Below are 21,500 nucleotides of genomic sequence, written 5' to 3' on the forward strand. Positions count from 1 at the left end.
CCACAATAAATAAAATAACAGTTTGCAGAAATTTACTAATTTTTAAATTTATGCACTTTGAATTTCCAAAAAGGTGTTCAAAAAATTAAAAAAATTAAATGATTTCAAATAAAATACCAAATTACTAATACGTATCACAAAAAACGCCAATAATCAATATTGCAACATATTTATTACATTAATTACATTACGGATGATATGATTAAAATAAAGTCAGAATAATTACACAAGCACGTTTTTTTTTTTTTTTAATACAAAGAAAGAACAAAATACCTCAAATAATTAGGTATTCGGCAAAGAATACTACTCAGAAAAGAGAAAAAAAAATCCTCGCATTTATCATCATTAAATTACAGAGGTAAAAATGAGAAATTAATAAGTCAGTACGTTCAGATAATCTCAACAATTTTTCGAAAATAGTATTTTACAATTTAGACTTCGCAAACAATGCATAAATTAATGTATCAAAAAAAAAATCTCAAGCGAGAAATAATTAGTCAACAAAATAAATCTCTATATAAGTTGAATGAAAATATTTACAATACGATGATGACGACGACGAGAGGAAAAAAACATAAAACAATTTCTAACTTCGTACGTGGAAAGGGGCTTCGAAGTTCAAAATGCTAATAATTTAGCCCAATAAATTACATACGAGTAAAACAAATTTTCTATAAGCGGTATAAATAATGTTAATATATTTAACGGTAAAGTGAAAATTACCATTGTATCAAACTAATACGTTCGATTGAATCCTAATCTATCAAAAACGCTAACCCTTTCGTTTGCTAAACTAAGTTCACCGTTTTTAATGGCTTCTTCTCTGCTCGGTATTAATTTCTCCGATACCGATCCGAAGCTAACTTTTTTCTTAGTGTTGATGACTGGTCCACGTGATTGTTTACAGTAGTCGTCGTTCGGGAACGACTTTCGAGTTCGTAATTCACCGTCGGTTATTCTCTGTGAAACACAATGACCGAAATTAATACAAAAGGTATTGTAAATAAAGGTTCCCAGAGACAGGTACTCTTGAAGTCACAATGATGCTTATTTTGAAAGAACAACATAAAGTGGACAAAAACAAAATACTTACATTTCTAATGCTCTTATCTTTAGACTTCGATGTACCTAGACGATCTTTTAAACTGAGCTTGTGTTCTTTACGGGAATTTCCTAGAATTCCTTCCGTGTATGTTGGTTTGATGTTAAAAGACGCCATCAATGGGGGTGGTTTACGTTCTTCTTTTGTCTTCACCGTTCTATTGATTGCAACTTTGGTAGCTAAAGGAGACATTTATTTGTATTAATAATGTAGTTCGATGTAAAGGTTTGAGTAACAATACGTAAAATTCGAAGAAAAATTTTTTGTCACTTACTTCTCGTGATAGATTTCGTTTTAGTTTTCGCTGTCTCCAGTGAATCTACTTTAATTTCTACTTTTTTATCCTCTTCTAAAAATTTCTCCGTAGCGTCTATTGAAGTTGATGTGACATCGCATTTCTGTCCTAATCGATGGAATACAGAATTCTAAAAGGGAAAAAAATACAATTAACACGCGAAGTAATTAAACAAAAGGTCTATTCTTGGAAAATGTCATTTACTTTATCTTGTAACGTTTTGACTGCATCCTCCTTGAATTTTTTCAACGTAATGGCCTGTTCTTCATCTTCAAAAGCGGTGGTACTTGTGACAGAATGTTGCGAGATATCTTCTCCAAGCCTTTTGAAAACCGTCCTTTTACTAGGGTCTGTTTGTAGATTAGCTGATTTCGAGTTTTCTGTCAAAAAAATTACCTCGATTAACAATTTGATCGAATAAAATATAAAAACGAATGATGATTATAAAATCATACCTTTGAATTTGGCGAACGAAGTATCATTCGTAGGGTACCGTTTATAGCCAACGAATGGGGTAACTATGGGATCATTGATGATAACTTCGACATTATCATCATCGTCGTCGTCGTCTTCGGACATATTGAAAATATCCTCCATCCTTCTGGGCAGTTTTTCTTCTTTTTTAACGGCCGTTGTTTTGAGTTGCTTTTCTACACCGGTTAATTTCTGAGCGAGGGAGGTCTTTTTGGACGTATCGATCATAACGTAACCCAAATCTTCGCATTCTTCTATGTTTTCGTTATTCAGAACCGACTGAATCGTTTTCTTTGGTTTTTCAACGGCGACTTTTTTATTTGCTAAAAAATTACATCGAATTACAAACCGTATTGTTTTGCTGAAAATAGAAACGCCATTTCCATGAGCTGTACTTACCCACTGAACTAGGCTCGAGTTTTCTTTTCTGAGATGAATTCAAGGGGGCAGTTTTGGCAGCTGGTTTCGAGTCTTTTTTAGCGACTGGTTCAGCTACGGAACATAGATTCGAATTAATTACCACGGTAAAATCTCAACGAAGCGATTTCAAACTGCACACTTACACTGGGGTTTGAAATTTTTCGCAGAAGTCTCCTTATCTTTACGAGTTTCTTTAGGGTCATCTTGTAAATCAGTTTTACCGTTTTTCTGAAGCTAAACATTTTACGAATTTAGTACATAGAAATATGAAATTTCAATTTGGAAAAAGTAAAAATATGTTTACCTCTTCGTAGACATGTTTGGAATGTCTAAGAATTGCTATAACATCGCCCATAATCGTGATGCCCATATCTTTCAGGTAGTCTTTATTCAAATCGGTCAACATATCGGTTTGTATTCTATTATGGGCGAATTTATACGCGTACGTAGCAGCATCCGAAGCTGGAATACCAGCATCGCAGAAGAATTTTTTCCATTTCTCTGAAAACAGCCAAGTTCGATTAAAATTAGATGGTTGAGTCGAAAAAGCACTAATCTAGGACAACGGAGCATTGAAAGATTTGAATAAAACTAATATTCAAACTTTTAAACATTGATAAAAGTCATAATTTACCGCTGGTGATAAAACAAAAATAATATATTAGGTACAGAATATGAAAAATGAAAAATATGAAATAACTTACCCATTAAATTCATCGCGGAAAGCTAGGAATTCAGAATCAGGAACAGAAAGTAAATAATTCACACGCGAATTAACAAAGTACCACTCATGTAATACGAAAATATCAAGTGAAAAACAGATATAAAATATAAATTATAAAAATAATCAGTTCTCCAACAAATTTTTATAATTTATTTTTTTTCTACTGCCATCAATGCGACTCCAAAACAAAATAAAACGAACGAACCTGGCGTACGTTTGAAAATTAACCGATCTTTTAGTTCACCAAACAAACACTCGCAGCGCTGTAAGTGTAAACAGAATGTTTTCAATCAGTGTTACCATATCTTACAATCTAATTTTTTTTGTTTCATTGATAAAAAAAAATAGTGAGTGATAACAGTTGTATGATGAAATGAAAGTTGTAGGAAATGTGATTTTATTACAATAGATCTTGTTGAATCGACATTAAAATTGAACTTTTACCATTTTTAATCGAAAACTACATTCGTTCGTTTACACTTTGTATGCTCCAAAAATGATTCTGGCATGCCCCTGTGTTTTACTACGCATATCGACATCGGTACTAAAAAAATACACCCGCGAGTTTTCTCATTCGTTTTCCTCTATTAAATACCCTTTTGCAACGAGTCAAATCCAGCGCAGATATTTTAGCGAAAAACAGGAAGATTTTTACGCTGCCATTAATACAGAAGATTTTGAAATCTACGAGCAAAAGTCTGGTTACAAAGAAGCAGATCTCGAGAAGATTGCCGAAGGTGACGAAGAAAAAATCAAAATTCTAAAACGAATTCAACTTGAAATTGATGTTCGCGTTCAAGAAGGACATAATATTCCAAACGAAATCAGCTCCACCGAATGGATTAATTTATTATCACTTCCAACTAAATCACAACGCTTTAAACGTCTCGACCATTTATGGAAGAATGAAAATAGAAAATTATTGAAGAAACAAAAACAAGCGTTGTACCGTAAGCAATTGATAAACCACAAATCAACGGATGAACCTCGTCAACCGCTTACGACTAGTTCGCCGGTAGAGTATGGACTATTGAAGACAACGCTATTTCACCGATTTTACGAACCGGATATGAAGAATTTGTATAATTTTCGATTACTGCAAGCGGAGATGTTTGGTCCTCATTTAATAATCGATTGCGGATTCGAAGAGTTCATGGGTCCGATAGACTTATCTGCCTGTGTAAGAGATATATTGTACTCATGGTCACGTAATAGAGATAACTTCGATCCTTTCGATTTGCACTTTTGTAACCTTGATAAAAATTCCAAGCTGTTTTCAAAACTGTGCGGCGTTCTTCCTGCTCTTGTGCGTGATCCCGCGTGTCCTTTCAATCACACCGATAAGCATTATTTAGATTTTTATCCTAAAGAAAAACTCGTCTATTTGACGCCTCATTCGAGAGAGGAAATGAAAAGTTTCGAAAGCGATAGCATTTATATCATTGGTAAATTTGTGCGATATTTTTTCAAGTCTCGTATGATTATCGTTATATCGATCATTTTCTGATGAATATTGCTTTCAGGTGGACTGAACGATAGAAGTAAGGATATGGCGTTAACGTTAGCGAAAGCAAAACAAGAAGGCATACGGAAACAGAAATTTCCTTTGGATAAATACTTGAAATGGAATATTGGCAAAAAAACGTTATCCATCACTGAGGTATGTGATATACATAATTGCTGTGAATTTTCACTCGTATTTCGAGTAATCATTTTTCAACGATTTTTCTCAGTGTGTAGATATCATGAATGATCTCAAAGATGGCAAAAGTTGGAATTTTGCGCTCAGGCGTCTTCGTGATAAACAGACTAACCCTCCAGCTACTACCAGTAGGCTGTCCAGGGATGAAACTGATGATGAGGAAGATGAGACGAACAAAAGAACTGCAGAGCATATAGAGCGGCTTATTCGTCTTAAAGACGTTTATGATGGTCTGCTGAAGAATAGAAAATGAAAACCAAAGAGAGATCTAGGCATTCTTTTTTTCAAAATGAAAATTCCTATTCAAAAATGCCATTTGAATACTCCGTTTGTATGCGGTTTTCGTTCTTATTCTTTCGTATTACTTGACCTGATTATTTTAAGTTGATTTTTTAACATAAATTTCCAGTTTGTTATTTTTTTCGCGTTTTTATTATAAACGTATTTTTCAGGATTATCATGTTCAATGTTTTTATTCGTGGATACAAGAGTGAATTTGAAAAAGCTCTTTGAGGCGAAATTTTTCTCTTTAAAGAATTATAATACGTCTGTATAAAAATAATATACGAGTAATGATTGTGATTCCTTAGGAAATGACATTCGAAAAATGAGATGTTTGAATTGAATTTTGAAAATTCGTATTTCGTGTCCACAAGAATCTCCCTCGTCCCTCCTCGCAACACTTGATGGCTCCACCTCCAACCAGAGGTGATAAGAAAGAAATAAACTGATAACAAATTTGCTGCAACTCTGTAATGTAAACTTGTTCGCTTATTATTTTGAAAAAAATAGTCAATCTTGAATTTCCAATCAATTGATGGATAAAGGTAAAGTTCTATTTTCTTTGCTGATTACCTGTTGTGTTCTGATGGTTGTCAGTAAAAAAAATAGACCTCGTAATAATTTAAATTTCCAAACTTTAGATGAAACACCAGCTGCTGTACTGGATAGCTCAGAGTTACGAGATCACTTAAGAATACAACTAGAAGAAATAGAAGTTTTACAAGCTGTGTACTACAAAGACGACGAATTCGTAATCGATAAGGATATTTTATCCGAGATTGATAATTATGTCAACGAACTATCATCCCGTGTTCCTTCGCTGATAGATTTTACCATCAATATAAAGCTGGACAATGTTTCACTGGAATTTCTGGTCACTTTACCTCGAACATATCCAAATACCGTGCCTCAAATCATCGTTAGAAGTAATCAATTGAATCGATATCAGCAGAATGATCTGAACGAAGGTTTAAATCAATACATTACGAGTTTAGATCGTGGTATGATTTGTATGTGTGAAAGTATCTGCTGGGTTACCGATAATTTACAAAAATATTACGACGATAAAAAGAACGAACCTCAGAGCTCTCAATCCGAACAGAAAGTAGTCTTTTCAAGATTCTGGATTTATTCTCATCATATTTACTCGAAAGAGAAACGAAGAAATATTCTGTCCTTAGCTCAAGATCATCATATCACTGGATTCGCATTGGTAGGGAAACCTGGAGTTATTTGCGGCGAAGGATTGGCAACCGATTGTGAAGAATGGTGGAAACATGTAAGTAATTTCGAGCATTTGATTAAAATTATACGAATTTATTATTGTACCTACCTGAATGAAAACTAATCAAGTAGGTACTTTTGTTTTGTATTTAGATTAAAAGATGGACTTGGAAGAAAATAATGTGTAAGAAAAAAGAAGAGTTTGAAGTATCTTTCGATGAGCGTCATTCGATGAGAAAATTTCCAGATTTTTCGGAAATTAATTTTCAATCGAATAAAAACAATGTTCGTGAAGGCCATACAGATATGGGAGAATTTAATCGTTATTTAGTGGATCACGAATGTGGGTATGCATTTAAGGATTGCTTCGGTATTGAAGGTAAACTTTCTAATTCGTGAAATTGTTTTGTATATTTTTATTACGTTTTTGTTACCTAATTTTGTTACTATAAAATGATCGAAAAATATAAGTTTTGTTTTTAAAAATTGATGATCGTCGTTATTAAATAACGTTAGGTGCGTTACATGGTGAGAAAAAAAAGGTAGAACATTAAAAAATCATTGACAAAATCTTGCGAAAATTTTGAAAAATAATTCCAACTTTTGATGAGAAATTAAAAATGACTGAATTCAAAAATTTCTCAAATATGCTGAAGTAGAAAAATTTACGTGTATGAATTTTAAAATGTTAAAAATTTAGGATAATTCGGTTCGTTGATAGAACATTGAAAAATCATTGACAAAATCTTGCGAAAATTTTGAAAAATAATTCCAACTTTTGAAAAGAAATTAAAAATCGACCCAATTCAAAAATTCGTCAAATATGCAGAGGTAGGGAAATTTACGTGTATGAATTAATTTCATGTCAAAAAATTAGGAAGATTCGGTTCGTTGAAAATTTTGCTGAAGTGAAGCCGATTACGTCAGTTTCAAGGTGCCTAGCTAGAGAATGATCTTTTAGAAATTTTAACAATTTAATGGATGGAAAAATTGACTTCTCATCAGAAAATTCCTACGTTATGTTACCTCTTGAATTGAATAAATTTTCTTAAGCCTGTTTGTTTTGTTTTTTAAAATCAAAAATTGAAATTTTCAACATCCAAATTCTAAAATTTTGAACCCCAAAAAGAAGTATCGTTTTTTACTTCTATCAAAACAAAACACGAATTTTCGAAAGCTTTTTCCCTCGCTTCGCTTTTCTGTTTCAAAATTTTATATAAAAAAATGTCACAAAAAATTTACCTTTTTTTACTCGAAATACCAATTTTTGAAAAATTAATTTCACGTTGTTTCGCTCGGGTCAATTCGTTTTTTTTTTTAATCAAGATAAATGATTAAATTGAAGTTAGAGAGTTTCCACAGCATAATTTAATACCTTTGGTAACATTCAAGCCCATTTTTGAGCTTTGCCCTTCTCATCCCAAGTGCCCCTTTTGGATTTTCGGCCAAAATGATATTAAATTCGATTCGAGGGAGTACAAAATCATATATTTTGATTTCTCATCCAACGTTTAGGTACATTTCAATGTTATGTGTCTCACCTCCCTTTCAGAATATTAAAAAAAAATGTTTAAATAAATTCTCCCTGAAATAATTTAATTTTAAAAAAATCATCATTGTGCCTTATTTTGTATAGATATGCAATTCAATCGACATTCCGAAAATTGACAAACGAGCTCAATTTCGGGTAAATATCCAGTTATGGAATTAGGAGAATATAAGATAATAAGAGGTCTTCTCTCTCCTAATATTGAATAATGATATTTCGGTTCGCCTTGATTCGTTTGATATGCAACCCATTTGACAAGTTCAAAATCGCGAAAAAGGTTCCAATTTGACTCGAAAAAGCGGCTACGTTATTAGGAGAATATAAGATATTGGTAGGTCTCTGAGATCCTATTGAACCGGACCTAATCATTCGTTAATACTTTCAAAGATAGCGCCATGTATCCGTAAAAAATAAAAATAAATTAAAAATTCGTAGATTGTGAAACTTTGAAATTCAAATTTTTTAAATCACTGAATAAAAAATTGACAAATGAAATGAATCAATTTCCGAGTAATATTAATTATTTTAAAGCACTGGCTGTATATTTTTACAAGCGAAATTGCAATTTTATCGCACCAACTCACGCAATTATTTTAAAATTCGTCAATACGAGTAAATAAAAACAATTTTTTAAACAATAAATTTTTTGAAATTATTTATTCATATTTTCGTTAATGAGAACTACAAACAAATAAATATTTATATAATAATAATAAATCACAAAACATATTATTACTAAATGTTATGTATAGAGAACTTCTATGCAATTTGAGCAGTCTGAAATTTTAAAACACTTTATTCGATCTATAACATTGGGCAACAGAATTTCTGAGCTGAGGTTACCACCATGTTCAATATTAAATTTTTCATTTACTCACTCTCAAGTAGCAGCGAGGAAGGGGAGTTTTCTCAGAATATCTATTTGAAAAACAAAAATGAATTAGAGATCGTAAAAATTAAAAAATAAATAGCTAAATTTTATTAAAACACGAATTTGCAATTTTAAATTCTCTATTACGATCCCCAAAAAAATCCAAACTTAATTTTTGAAATTTTTTATCGCAAAATCTCAACACATACGGAATAAACATGTTTTTAACCCAAGTACAGAAAACCAATTCGAAACCGTTGCCCAGTGTAATCAACGTAAGAGTATTAATTTTTCTGTTTTTTTTTTGTTTTGTTTTTTTTCTACACAATACAAATAAATTTTAAAATAATAAAAAAAAAATAAATAACTACAATTTCTTAAATAAATATTTTACAAATGGTATATAATAAATGCATTATAGTATTTACTTATTACATATTTACGGAAGAACGAATTAATTATTTACAAAATTCACAATTTTTATTCAAAACTTTACTGTAAACATAATTTGGTTATTTACCACAAATAAATACACGACGACGTAAATAAAAAGCATAAAATTTAACCCTTTGTAACATACAACTTCATTTGAGTAAAAAATACCACAAAAACTAACAATAAAAGCCAGTCTTACACTTTCAAAAATAAAGTCAAACTATATAGATCGTATTTGGAATACGTAACAAGATAAAAATATCGACTTATAAAATAAGAAGAGCTTTTTTTGCAAAATATCAAAATAATCACGTAAATAATATAAAATTTTTAATACTTCTGTTTTCATTTTTACTCTGCCGGAAAACTATAAATTTTTCAAAGTCGATGGAAAAAACATTAAAACAAGCGGAAAAAAAAATGAATAAAAATTCGTGATGTACCGATTAAAAATTCAAATATGTGTACGTAGGTATTTTTTAAAGACGAAAAACGAAAAAGAAAAAGAAGAAAAACAAAAGAAAATAAAACAAGTACAAATGCAATTTGAAAAAAAAATTCTCTAAAACAAATTTATTTTTTAAAAATATATAGCACCTTGCACATGGCAGCGCTGTACGCCTTTCCGTTCGTCTCGCTTGCTCCAGCTTCGTCTACGGTCTACCGAAAAGCTCTGTGCGAGTTGACAAATCGAACATGACCCCCTCGTATCCACGATGCCGGTATCCATTGTGGTTCTCTTTCGACTTTGTTTATCTCGTGAAGCAGCTCGTGATAAGCCCTTTCTGTATCATTATTTATAATTATCATGTCGAAATAATGACCGTATTTATCTTCCATTTCGCGAGCTTTTTCTATTATATCTTTCAGTTCTTCTTCCTGCAAAACGAAGATATGGTTGAAATAAAAGCTCGCTGCATTATAGTACGTCGTCGTAATAACGATATACTTAATAAAAGGACAATTTTCTATAGGTTTTGTTTCCTATTGTTACAAGGAGAAGGGAAAAAACCACGTACTTTGTAAGATTCTCCGTTTTTGATTTTTTTCTGGCGTAATTTCTCTAACGAAGGAGGAGCAACGAAAACTACATATGGCATTAGATCTGAACTACGTAATATTTTTAATGACTGAGCGTGTAAATTCAATACGCATATTTTACCAGAATTTACTACTGCTCTAATTGCTTCTAAAGATGTACCTGTAACGTAATAAATTAATTGTAATTAGCATGAAAATTAATAATTCAATACGTAGGTCTAGGTACGATAGATAGGTAATGTTTTCCCCCTCCTTACCGTAATAAGCTTTCTCATATTCGCCATGTTCTACAAATCTTCTAGCTAATATATCCGCTTCGAATTGACTTCTAGTAATAAAATGGTAATCCTGACCATCTATTTCGCCTTCTTTTCTAGATCTACTGGTATCTGAAAAATAATTTTCAAAGTATAACATTAGAATTTATTTCTGTTGCCATTTTTTGAAAATTTTGTAGGGTGATTTTTGTGCTTTTTAATGACTTACGTGGCACTGCAGCGGCAAAACGATCAGAATCTTCCATTAATCTTTGTCTTAATTCGTGTCTTCCAATATTTGGCGGACCGATTAAAACGATAGGCCTTTTATGATTCATACTTGGATAATACCATATTACTTCTTCGTACGTTGGTATTTCTTCTCCGTCGTATTCTGAAAAAAATCAAGATTTTTAAAATGAATTATTTACTTCCTTGAATTTCCAAAAAAAAAAATCATGAGTAGGTATTTTATATGGAATAGATTTTTTAAAATGAAGTTACGCATCAGCTGCTAAAAAAAATCATAAGTAAGCTTAACAATTTCTAACGACGATTTATGGAATTTATCATAGCGAAATTTTGAACCAATTTATACTCGTAACATATTTTGTTGCATTTTTTGCAATTTTCAGTAACTTTTCATCAATTTGTGCATTTTTTGTAGCTTTTTGATCATCTTTGACTCATTTAAACTGTTTTTACTACATTTTAATACTTTTTTTGTGGTTATTTCAGGTATTTATGCGATATTTTCCTCACATTTCAAATCTTGAAACATTTTACCAGATTTTGTTCATTTTAAGCAATTTTGTATGAAATTGCTCAAATTTTTTCAAAATTGATCATCTTTTTATAAATCTACAAAAATAGGAAATTATTGTAAAATTCTAAAATTTTAACATTTTACTTATCATGTGTGATTATTTTTAACAAATTTTCTTCATTTTTGCAGAAATTTTATCCATTCTATACAATTTTTTTAAGATCTTAAACGAATGAAAAAAAGACATTTACCTACTTATGCCAAATTTTGCATTTTCATGACATTTTCTTATTTTTGTTCATTTTCAATAAATTTGGATGATTTTTTAGTAATTCTTTTCATAATTTCATTTCTCACAATTTTTTTCTTTAAAACATTTGATTGCTTTTTTGCAGGATTTCATCAGTTTTTACTCATTTTGAACGTACTTATTTTGTTAGATTTCAATCTCACCAAATTTGCCAAATTGTATTCAATTTAATTAACAAAAATTTTGGTAATTTTTTTTGTCTATTTTTCATCAATTTTCACTCATCATCCTCCACATTTTTGAAAACATTTCAACAAAGTGACCAATTTTTACAAAATTTTATCCAACTTCAGCAAAATTTCATCAATTTTTGGTTGTTTTCATTAATTTTTTTTTCATTTTAATAATAATTTTTTGCTGTATTTTCTCAACGTTCACTCATCTTAAGTGATTTTCTTTATATTTTGATGACCTTTTAAGCAATTTTTGCCAAATTTTGACTAACTTCATCAACATTTCATTAATTTTTGCTAGTTTTCAATTAAAAATTTTGGCAGTATTTTGCTGAAATTTAGTAATAGTTTATTTCAAAAATTCTTAATTATTCTAACTATTAAGATGATTTTTTGAAAAGTACATAATTACCTAGTTACATCAATTTTCGTCGTTCTTACTAATTTTTTTTTTTGTTCTTATGATACATTACGTCGTTTTTGCATTTCTCCCTTCTCCCTCCCATTTTGAGTAATTTTTTAAAATCTGGATGATATTTTATCAATTATTTTGTAAATTTCAACAATAAATTATTGGCATTTTTTTCAAAACTTTTCTCAAATTCTCATCAACTTTCAGTCTTTTTAATAATGTTAATGTCATTCGTTAAATTTCTCACAATTATATTTGAAGTACATGAACTTTTCATAATTTTTCAGTGATTTAAAATTTTTTTTTCCTTTTTGTAGTATTTTATACATTTTTTGTCTAATTTCGTTTTATTTTAGTAATACCTATTTTAATATTTCATTCAATTTTTTTCAAATTTCACTATTTTTTTTCTTATTTTGAAATCAGTTTTGGTAAACAATTTTATCGTTTTTACAATATTTTACACCATGTTTCCAAAATTGTATTGCGTTAAGCAAAAAATGTTTCATAAATTTTTTGATACTTTGTGATCTTTATGAAAATTGTACAGTTTTTTTTTTGAGACATACCTACTTCTTATAATTTTCATTTCGCATCTTTCAATTTCAATAGTATAAATGTTTGATCAATTTTTTGTACACATTTTTCAGCAATTTTTTCTGTTTTACAGACTTTTTGAGATTTATTTTTTCAGATTCTGCAATATTTTATCTTTTTTTTTTAAATTTTTAATCGTCATCATAACATTTTAATATTTGACTAAAAAAGAAATTTTTTAGAAAATAATTCTCCACATTTTGCAGATTTTGCTTACATTTAGGGTTATTTTCAAAAATATGTTTTCAAAATTTCGTTAAATTTACCTCCAGCAGACCTGAAATATTTACCAATTTCTTTTCGATGACGAAAGTAACTTTTGAAACATGAAGAGGAATGGGACACAAACTGAAAATTTTCTAAAAAATCACTTTTTTTCAATAAAAAAAAAAGGAATCACATTTGGAGATTTTTTCAAAAGCCTACGAGAATGAAAAAAAAAGAATTGTGAGGTTTTTTGATTTTGTAAGAACATCAATTTTGAATTTAAGGATAAAAAAAATCTACTTAGTCAAGAAATCACAAAATTTTTAGGAAAAAAGTGTAAAAAATATGCCAAAAATTAATTAATGTTTATTTTGAAATTTGAAATTGAAAACAAGATGTCTAATTTCGCTCAATACAAAATATTTCAACTATTTTCAGGACAAAATTTCAAAAACAAAACAGATTTTACATTCACGAATCACGATGGCTTTTTAAAACGAAAAAATGTTCTACTGACAATATTAATTTGAAAAACATCCTTCAAAAGTACATAACTTAATTTCTCATAAAACTTACCATCAGTACTGGATGACGAATACAAAGGGTAACCACCATCTTGATACGTATGATAAGGAGACTTCTTTCTTTTCTTCTTTAAATTTTTTTTGGCACATAAGAAAGTTCCAGCTTTACGTGATTTCTCTTTATTGATCCTTTCACCAGCTATTGTCTGTTTGAGCGCCTCTCTCCTACAAGAAAAATACCATCGTAATGTTGAAAAAAATCTGACGAAGTGGTACCTACGATAGATTTTATGAATGAAGAAAGTGAAAGAAACACTCACTGTTGTTGGAAGGTTTTACTGGGGATCAATCCTGCCAGCGAATGATCGTGTTCTCCGTATCGATATGCTTGCCACCAGTTAGGATCCTCTTGCGATTTAACAATTAATATATCACCTTTTTGAAAACTGATACCGAGCTCTTTGCAAGGCACGTAAGAGTCGTCTTCGGCATCGTAATCGAATAAAGCTTTAACGTACATCTGTTTGTAAAACAATCGCATACAAAATATCGATTAATTCAGTTACCAATCAACAATCTACAATCACTATAATAGGGAAGCAATACTTACGAGTACATCTTTAGTATTATAATTATTCGTCCTCGTATTTTGACAAGGATTTATGTAAAACGTTAATACACCACTCATGGCGGATAAAATATCACAGACTTCGTTAACCGTTTTTCCTCGCATTTCTACGCCGTTAACTTCCAAAATTTCATCTCCCTCGTGTAACAATCCACATTTCTCGGCTGTTCCGCCTTTTACCACTCGACCGATTATCACAGTATCGCCTTCGTTTCTCACCGTAGCGCCCTGTAATTAATTCAAATCCGATGTAATTACCTACCTACGAATATCCACACGCGACAACAAAAGATTTTCGTCAAAGGTCACTTACCAAAGGCTCGTTTGTTTTTTCGATCCTTATAATTTTTACATTCGGATCCTGATTTATATTCGATTTATAAATCGATTCGTCTTGTATCACTACATCCGCCTCTGTCTCGGGGAAGAAATTTCGCACTATAACGTCGTGAGCTTCTAGCAACTCTTCGACCTCATTTCGAGCCAAAAATTCAGTCAATTTTGAAGCTTCAGGTAAGGAACTACCTTGTAAGTCTTTTAGACACTGTCAACAAAATATTAACAAAATTATTATTAATTTTTTTTTCAAGTAAGAAGAGGAGGGCAAGGACAAGAAATAAATGGAAATTCATCTTACGTCTGTTATCAAAGATTTAGCATCCGATGTAACTGGCTTTTTAAGCTTCGACGGCGACCATACTTGTTGCACTTTGTTATGTATCGATAAAGCTCTATGGAAACTGTGCCTTTGTAACAGGCTGTGAACCGGTTCCAAAGTTTTGCCGTTTATTCCAGCCTTTTTCAATTGTAACTGAAGTCTTTGCAATGAGGCGAATAGTTCTCCATAATCTGAAAATAAACGTAAAGTTACACTGTTAGTAAGGTTGTCTATGTACGAACAATTTTTGCAAATTATTTCAGGTACCTAGCGGAGCAACGATAGAAAAAATTCGTCCATAGTCAATTTCACTTTCACTCTCTTGGTCTTACTTGATACAGGGAAACTTGATTTCAGAACGGAAATAATTCCATTTGAAAAATTCTCAAAAGTGATGAACTGATGATCTTTTTCCCCCAAAAAATTTTTAAATTGTTCACGAAGTTCAAAAAATTATATAATCTTTAATTTTTGAGATTAAAAATATTTTGTTGAATTTTTCAAGAAATCAGCTATTTTTTAATATTTCTTTTCTTTTAATGTTTGAAATATTGAAAAGCTCAAACGAGCACCCTCATCCCTTCTGAATGCACCTTCTCAGTTCATTTCAATTTAAATAAGCCATTACAAAGAAATTAATGAAACTTGAGCAATAATTTAATCATAGTACATAGATTGAAAGTTTCGACCTTGAAAATACCTACATTTTTACTCACTCATGTCGAATTTTTGGTCTGCTTTAGGAAAATCAAAAAACTTATGAGACCTTCAATTTTTCAATTAATCACTGATTAGCTGAAATTTTTTTGAATTTTTTAATCTTTGTGAGTTTTCATACCGTCTTCTTCAAATTGCATTACTCTCACTCATCCAGCTCGCAAATTACTCATTTACTAGCAGCAATGTTCAAATTCAAAACTATCGCCAAGTTCAACCTGTCTAACAGCCTACAGCGCAGCGGTAACAGCGAAGTGCGAATATCGATAGGCTACAGAGTGGGTACTGGGTACCTGGTCCTGCATGCCAATCGGATCACATCACCTTCGAACAACGATTAAAATTTACCCCGAACTAATTTTTATTTGCCAGCCGTATTAAATTATTCATGAAAAATCAGATAAACTTAACCAACTGTCACGGAATGCGGCAATCGAGCAACGTGTGATGAAGCAATGCGCAAAGTAAAAATTAATCGTGACCTATGTTTCGGCACGTCTGTATGTCTTGTCCTAACCTAAAATATCATAACCATTTATCACGCGGGTTTTTCAAAACGTATAGCCAGAGACTAGAGACAGAGAGAGGTACGCAGATAGGCAAGACAGGTCTCAGCTACAATTATCACACGTGCGCTATTCTCTCAAGTGAGCAAAGAGTGCCTAAGTACCCACAATTACACACACGATTAAATTCTCATAATATAAGATAGGTTGAGGTACCTACACATTAACTGGGACAAGGAGAGAAAAGAATCAGAGAGGAGAGGGGGAGCAGTGAAACGAAATAAGATGCCATGGGTCGAAAATTGAAACCTGCATTATTATAAGATGCTGTCAAATCTCAAACTTTAAATATTGAAAACATCAGCTCGTAGAAGTCATTTTTCAATTTTTGCGAAAACTTTATGAAAATTCTAGAAATGAAAATTCAAAAATCAAAACGTAGAAAACTGACCATGAAATATTAATCATAAACATTCGAATCAATTGAAAACGTCAAGAAAAAAACATAAACAAAATAATAAATCAAATATTCGAGTACCTACCTACTTATAAGTTGATTTTGAAAATTTTAAAACGTTGAAAAAATATCAAGGGACTGAAAAAAATTGTAGCAGGTATCTTTTTTCTCGCAAAAATTAATTTCCAAACAATAAAGCAGAAAGCTGCATCTTCGTACAAAGTACCTAATCCGTACGAAGCTGACTTTACAACCAATTAAAATGGCATAAAATATCTCGAGAAATTCAAATGTTTCAACGAAAACATTTTAAATTTTTTTTTTGAGGAATTTTGAGCCCAAAATTGGGTTATGATTTTTGAGATTCTAGAAAAAATGTCGTGTAACCTATCAAAATGCGTTTAAATTTCGCGAAAAATTTGAATATTTCAACGATAATGTATCTTTGAACATTTTAGAAGCGTTTTGAGCCTAAAACTGCATAGTGATTTTTGGGTGGGATTTTAGAAAAAAATGTCATGTGATCTATTAAATTGTTATTTTCTTGGAAAAATGGGTCACTGAAAATGTTGCTATGTACTGGGGACTGGGAAGCCCCCCCCCCTAATTCTCACAAAATATAAACATTCAAAAAATTTAAAATTCAACCTTTTTACAATCTAAAATCTTTAGATTTGGTCCACTTTAATCAGAAAAGTCATATTTACACTTTCAAATTCCTCCCTTCTTCAAATGATGAACAATTTGAACTCGTTCCTTTTTCTTTGAAAAATTAAATACACTAAAGAATCAACTAAAACACCTAGTTGGGGGGTGAGGGGGCAAGGGCGGTTTTTTTTCTTAAAAGGGGATCATTAAGACGGAATTTGATTAGAAATAGAAAATCTTTTTCAAATTTAACCCACATTATTTTGGAGACAAAAGAGAATATTTCTCGAAAAGGAAGTTATTCGGAAGAATTTTGTTCGAAAACGAAAACTCTTCAAAAAATGTGTACAAACTTCAATTCTTCATGTTTTTTGACCATTTTCAAATTTTGGAGGAGGGTTTCGTACAAAGGAATCAACACTATTTGGAAGACCGAGAAACTTTTTTTTTTTTTAAATTATTTAGAAGAATTTTGATACAAAAATGGGAAATTTGAGGAAATTTTTCATCAATTTCGATTTTTGTTCCATTTTTTATTGATTTTTTTTCAACTTGGGGAGCTGTATACATGCAAAAGGAGCCAACATTATAGCTTGGACGTCGAATGAAAGTTTTTTCTTAAAAGGGGGATTATTTAGAAAAATGCTGGCTCAGAAATGAGAAATTTATGCATAAATTGGATATTTTAGGTTTTTTTCCTCAACTTGGGGACTCCTGGTGGAACTTTTTTCAAATAAGCAGGCATCGTAGCCAAATTTTTTCTTTAAAAAAAAGTGACTTTAGTGACTAATAGCAGTGAAAAAAGTGACCAAAAAAGTGACCAATTTTTTTTTATTCCAGCGTTTAGAAGAGCAAAAAATCGAAAAACAAAAGAAATAAACGTTCAATAAGAAATCCTGAAAATCTTACTTTGTTCTCCCCTGCCCCTGTCCCACAGGAAAATCCTTCTTTTTTCAATGTGAGAACAAGTAGCTCATTTTTTTACTTTTAAAATTTTAGAATTTGAATGTTTTTTTGAAGGAAGTTGATTTTGAAAATGAAAACAGAACAGTCCTAAGCAAGGGCGAAAGCTCATGAAAATTTGTATGCAGGTAGGTTTTTTTTGGCTTTGAAACTTGATTTTAAAAAAAATGAATTTCCATCTTGATTTTGAAAAATAAAAGAAGCCCGAGCGAAGGGAGTGCAAAAAGCTTCTGAAAATTAATGTTTCGAAAAGTAAAAATTTGTGTTTTTTGAAATTCTGAACTTATTTAATGAAGAAAATTCGCATAAAATCATTTGAAAATGAGTAAAAAAAAGATAATTTTGATAAAAAACAATTTTTTTTATTTAAAAAAAAAATCAAAAAAAGTAACCAATAGTGACTTTTTGTAAAAAAAGTGACAAAGTCACTTGAAAAGTGACCCGCTACGATGGCTGCAAATAAGGGGAAAAGGAAAAACAGGGGAATAAATGTCTTACTCGAAGTAACAACTTCAGGGAGTGAGAAGTTGAAAATTTCAACAGGGTGTCTAATAAAACTCCCAGACAAAAAATCATGACTTTTTCATGACCTATTTTTCACATGTTTACCGCATAAAAATACCTCTTCTCCCTCCCCCCCCCCCCAAAAAAATTAAATAATTTGAAACTGCAAGGAATTTTTTAAAAATTTGTAGGCAAGTAGGTGTTTTAGTTTTTTTATTTTTCTAATTTATTGAACAAATTTTTGATTTTTTTCGGTTTATGGGCTTTTAAAAAAAATTTCCAGAAAGTTTCTAGCAAAATTCATAATTTTTTCATGACTTTCATGACCGTTAGACACGTCCTGTCTAGCCTTGCAAAATAAGACACGTCCTAGGGTACAACAAAGCCTCCACTTGTGACCACGTGCAAAAATTTTTGAAGCAGGGTGAAACTTATACGTATTGCATCAATCTATTCAATTCATATTAATTCGATGAAACCGAGTTCGGAATTCGAATACTGATTTATTTTTTCCATTTGTCCCCTTCAAACATTCCATCATCTGCCCTTACACATGATCAAAATAACAGAGAATTGAAAATTCATTAGTGATGCGTCGTTTGTTACAGATTTTCAAGAATGATCAGTTCGAAAACCCAATCATTTTTCAGGTACGTCTCCTCAGTGTTTTCAACTTCTTGTTTTGAAACAATAATATTATAAAAATTTGGTACGAAATTTCGGCTCACGCCAATTTAAGAGCGCTGGATTCAATACATAGATGTCCTTCAAGTGTATCCCAGCTTTCATTTTTTTCAAAAAAAGTGAAAGACTGAGGAACTTTGAGAGTTTAGAACCGAAAAAAAATATGAAATTTATAACATTATAAAATTGCTTAATTTACAAATCTATTTTTTTTCCTTTTTTTTTTTTTTTTTGAAAAGTGTTTGGCATTTTTGATCTAAAAACACTATGAACTTCAAACTTCAAATCAGCCAAAATTTCCATAAAATACTACAAAAAATGGCTTAAAATCATCACAAAGAAAAAAAAAGGAAAAAAATACAGTTGACTTTTCTTTTTTCCCCAAAAACTAACAAAATTTGAACGAAAAAAAAAGGGGAGAGTTTTCAAACAACCCAGTTCAAACTATTCCCCACGAAAGGCAGGTAAAACTACACAGAAGATGAACGTACAAAGATAACGTTAACGACCGCGACGACGACGATGAACGAACCGCTATAAGAGTACAGAGCTAGGCTACCCGAAAACTCGTGTTTTTATCTGATTTCTCGTGAGCTGGAAAAATTAGCTTACTTAATATTTTGTGAATTTCTTCATGGAAGACTTGTTCGGCTTCGGTATGATGTGAAGATAAACTTTCGTCGTCCGCGTAAGCATCATTAACGATACCAGTCGGTGTTACAGATTTTTCCGATGGTGTGCTTTCCAAAGCTTGAAGCTTTTTCGAGCCTCTCAGCGAACGGTTTAAAAATTCAGCCTCTTGAGCAAGTCTTTCCTCTTCTTCTTTCCGTTTACGTAAAGCATCCTGTAATACAGAAGAACAAAAAAAAAAAATCAAACCTGTATCATATGTATACCTAATCGAACTCTCTCGGTTTAAAAAACACCATACATCTACAACATGTAATCATAATAGAATAAAAAAAACCCTTTCACTAGAATTTCTAAGAACAGGTAGTGTGAATCATCTTCTACACAGACCAGAGTACGCGTCGTCGGTCGCGATGAGGTATTCGTAGGTATATAATAAATTATATTAAAAAACTCGGCCCAATAGGTATGTACCGCATTGAAAAGCATCATTAATCTTATATACCAATGGTACAATTACGCGATTATCAATTGGCTGGCATTTTCGTACTCGTACTCGTGAAAAAGGTCGTTATCCGAATGAACATCGGCTTGACCTAGTGACTCGTCGAGAGACTCTTTTGAGGTGTAATTACGCGAGCCCATCTCCAGCTCCGGCGCAAGCAGCAAGCACAGTGCACACAGCCACACACTTTTTCATCTAAAGCGTCAATTAACAAACGAACTAAACTTACAACAACTGCCATGCCATTCCGCAGCAGCAGTCGACCAAAAGTTCTCTCTAATGTCCTCAAATATATATACTTAGTACGCGATATACTCTCGTACAGATACACATCCGCACCGTGTACAATAAAGTACTCTCTCGTGGTCGTTAGATTCGTACCATCTACCGCGCTGCTAATGGGCTACTTCAAATTAACCGTGAGAAACAGATAGCGAACGGATTTTTCTCCTCAAAGACAATACCTGACGACAACACCAACGACACACTGCTCGGACAATAAATTAATAATTAATTCGAAGAATTGGCCAACTTCCTCGAGGACACACCAGTCATTTTCTAGTATACTTACTATTCGTTTACCTATTTCCGTTCATAAACAAACAAACGTTAAAAATTATCGCGTCTTTGTGCAAAAAAAAAAAACAACAGGCAACTGAAGACAACTCGAAGCAAAATATTTAATTTCACCTCGGCCAAGGCTTCTCTCGTATTATTTTTACACCTAAAGATGCACACGATAGTCTCCTATATGATTAACGAGTCAGGCGTTCGCTCTCTATAAGTAGGTACTTCGTATACGTACTATACAATACACGTAAACACAGTGGCAAATTTAATCATTCCTAGTATTGTTTACCTGAGCTAATAAGGATTACTTTTCGTGAAAATATTCTACAGCTGGTAAACGAGCTCGTAAAATTTCAAACCCATTAACTCATACTATGCAATACTGGTACAGTAGCTGTGATTACAGACTATAATACTCGTATACACCGAGCGCCGCAAATGAACTGTAAGATTATTATTGAAAAAAAAGCTAATACACTGAAATCAAGTGCTTATAGTAGGTAGGTACCTCTAATGTAGGTAGAGGTATAAGAAGTACGCGTACGTGTGCGTTTATAAAGAGAAAATTTTTTTTTGCAAACGTGAAATGAACCTTTCATAACAGTAATTAGATTCTGACCCCGATGTTATTATCGGGTTCGAAATATGTGTTTCATTATTTTGCA

The 21,500-nt window shown here is 31.6% G+C and overlaps 4 protein-coding genes across 5 annotated transcripts in view; 2 read left to right on the top strand and 2 right to left on the bottom strand.

Annotated features, from left to right (window-relative positions):
* Positions 1 to 153: 153 nt before the first annotated feature.
* Positions 154 to 3,194, bottom strand: LOC135838743 (uncharacterized protein C19orf47 homolog). The gene is made up of 9 exons (XM_065354495.1): positions 2,996 to 3,194; positions 2,596 to 2,792; positions 2,435 to 2,525; positions 2,271 to 2,363; positions 1,853 to 2,194; positions 1,602 to 1,777; positions 1,377 to 1,527; positions 1,094 to 1,281; positions 154 to 960 (listed from the first exon to the last, which is right to left on the bottom strand). Exons 1-9 carry the CDS (start codon positions 3,006 to 3,008, stop codon positions 736 to 738), a joined length of 1,476 nt encoding a protein of 491 aa, XP_065210567.1. The 5' UTR covers positions 3,009 to 3,194; the 3' UTR covers positions 154 to 735.
* A 163-nt stretch (positions 3,195 to 3,357) lies between these two features.
* On the top strand, positions 3,358 to 5,172 carry LOC135838746 (mitochondrial ribonuclease P protein 1 homolog). Its single transcript, XM_065354497.1, has 3 exons — positions 3,358 to 4,460; positions 4,539 to 4,675; positions 4,749 to 5,172. The coding sequence occupies exons 1-3, from the start codon at positions 3,512 to 3,514 to the stop codon at positions 4,968 to 4,970; spliced, it is 1,308 nt and encodes a 435-aa protein (XP_065210569.1). The 5' UTR covers positions 3,358 to 3,511; the 3' UTR covers positions 4,971 to 5,172.
* Positions 5,173 to 5,321: 149 nt separating this feature from the next.
* LOC135838748 (RWD domain-containing protein 2A) lies at positions 5,322 to 6,711 on the top strand. The gene is made up of 3 exons (XM_065354499.1): positions 5,322 to 5,544; positions 5,641 to 6,278; positions 6,377 to 6,711. The coding sequence occupies exons 1-3, from the start codon at positions 5,535 to 5,537 to the stop codon at positions 6,620 to 6,622; spliced, it is 894 nt and encodes a 297-aa protein (XP_065210571.1). The 5' UTR covers positions 5,322 to 5,534; the 3' UTR covers positions 6,623 to 6,711.
* A 1,701-nt stretch (positions 6,712 to 8,412) lies between these two features.
* Positions 8,413 to 21,500, bottom strand: part of sdt (stardust) — a 121,643-nt gene continuing 108,555 nt past the window's right edge. For both annotated transcript variants that reach the window (XM_065358056.1, XM_065358057.1), the window contains 10 exons: positions 19,743 to 19,974; positions 14,631 to 14,842; positions 14,307 to 14,537; positions 13,976 to 14,221; positions 13,686 to 13,885; positions 13,418 to 13,590; positions 10,606 to 10,770; positions 10,377 to 10,508; positions 10,098 to 10,279; positions 8,413 to 9,957 (listed from right to left, as the gene is read on the bottom strand). In XM_065358056.1, coding sequence (XP_065214128.1) covers positions 9,739 to 9,957; positions 10,098 to 10,279; positions 10,377 to 10,508; positions 10,606 to 10,770; positions 13,418 to 13,590; positions 13,686 to 13,885; positions 13,976 to 14,221; positions 14,307 to 14,537; positions 14,631 to 14,842; positions 19,743 to 19,974 — 1,992 coding nt within the window. In that variant the 3' untranslated portion in view covers positions 8,413 to 9,738. The remainder of the gene's footprint in view (positions 9,958 to 10,097; positions 10,280 to 10,376; positions 10,509 to 10,605; positions 10,771 to 13,417; positions 13,591 to 13,685; positions 13,886 to 13,975; positions 14,222 to 14,306; positions 14,538 to 14,630; positions 14,843 to 19,742; positions 19,975 to 21,500) is intronic.

This window comes from Planococcus citri, chromosome 3 (assembly GCF_950023065.1).
Source record: "Planococcus citri chromosome 3, ihPlaCitr1.1, whole genome shotgun sequence".
Taxonomy (NCBI): domain Eukaryota; kingdom Metazoa; phylum Arthropoda; class Insecta; order Hemiptera; family Pseudococcidae; genus Planococcus; species Planococcus citri.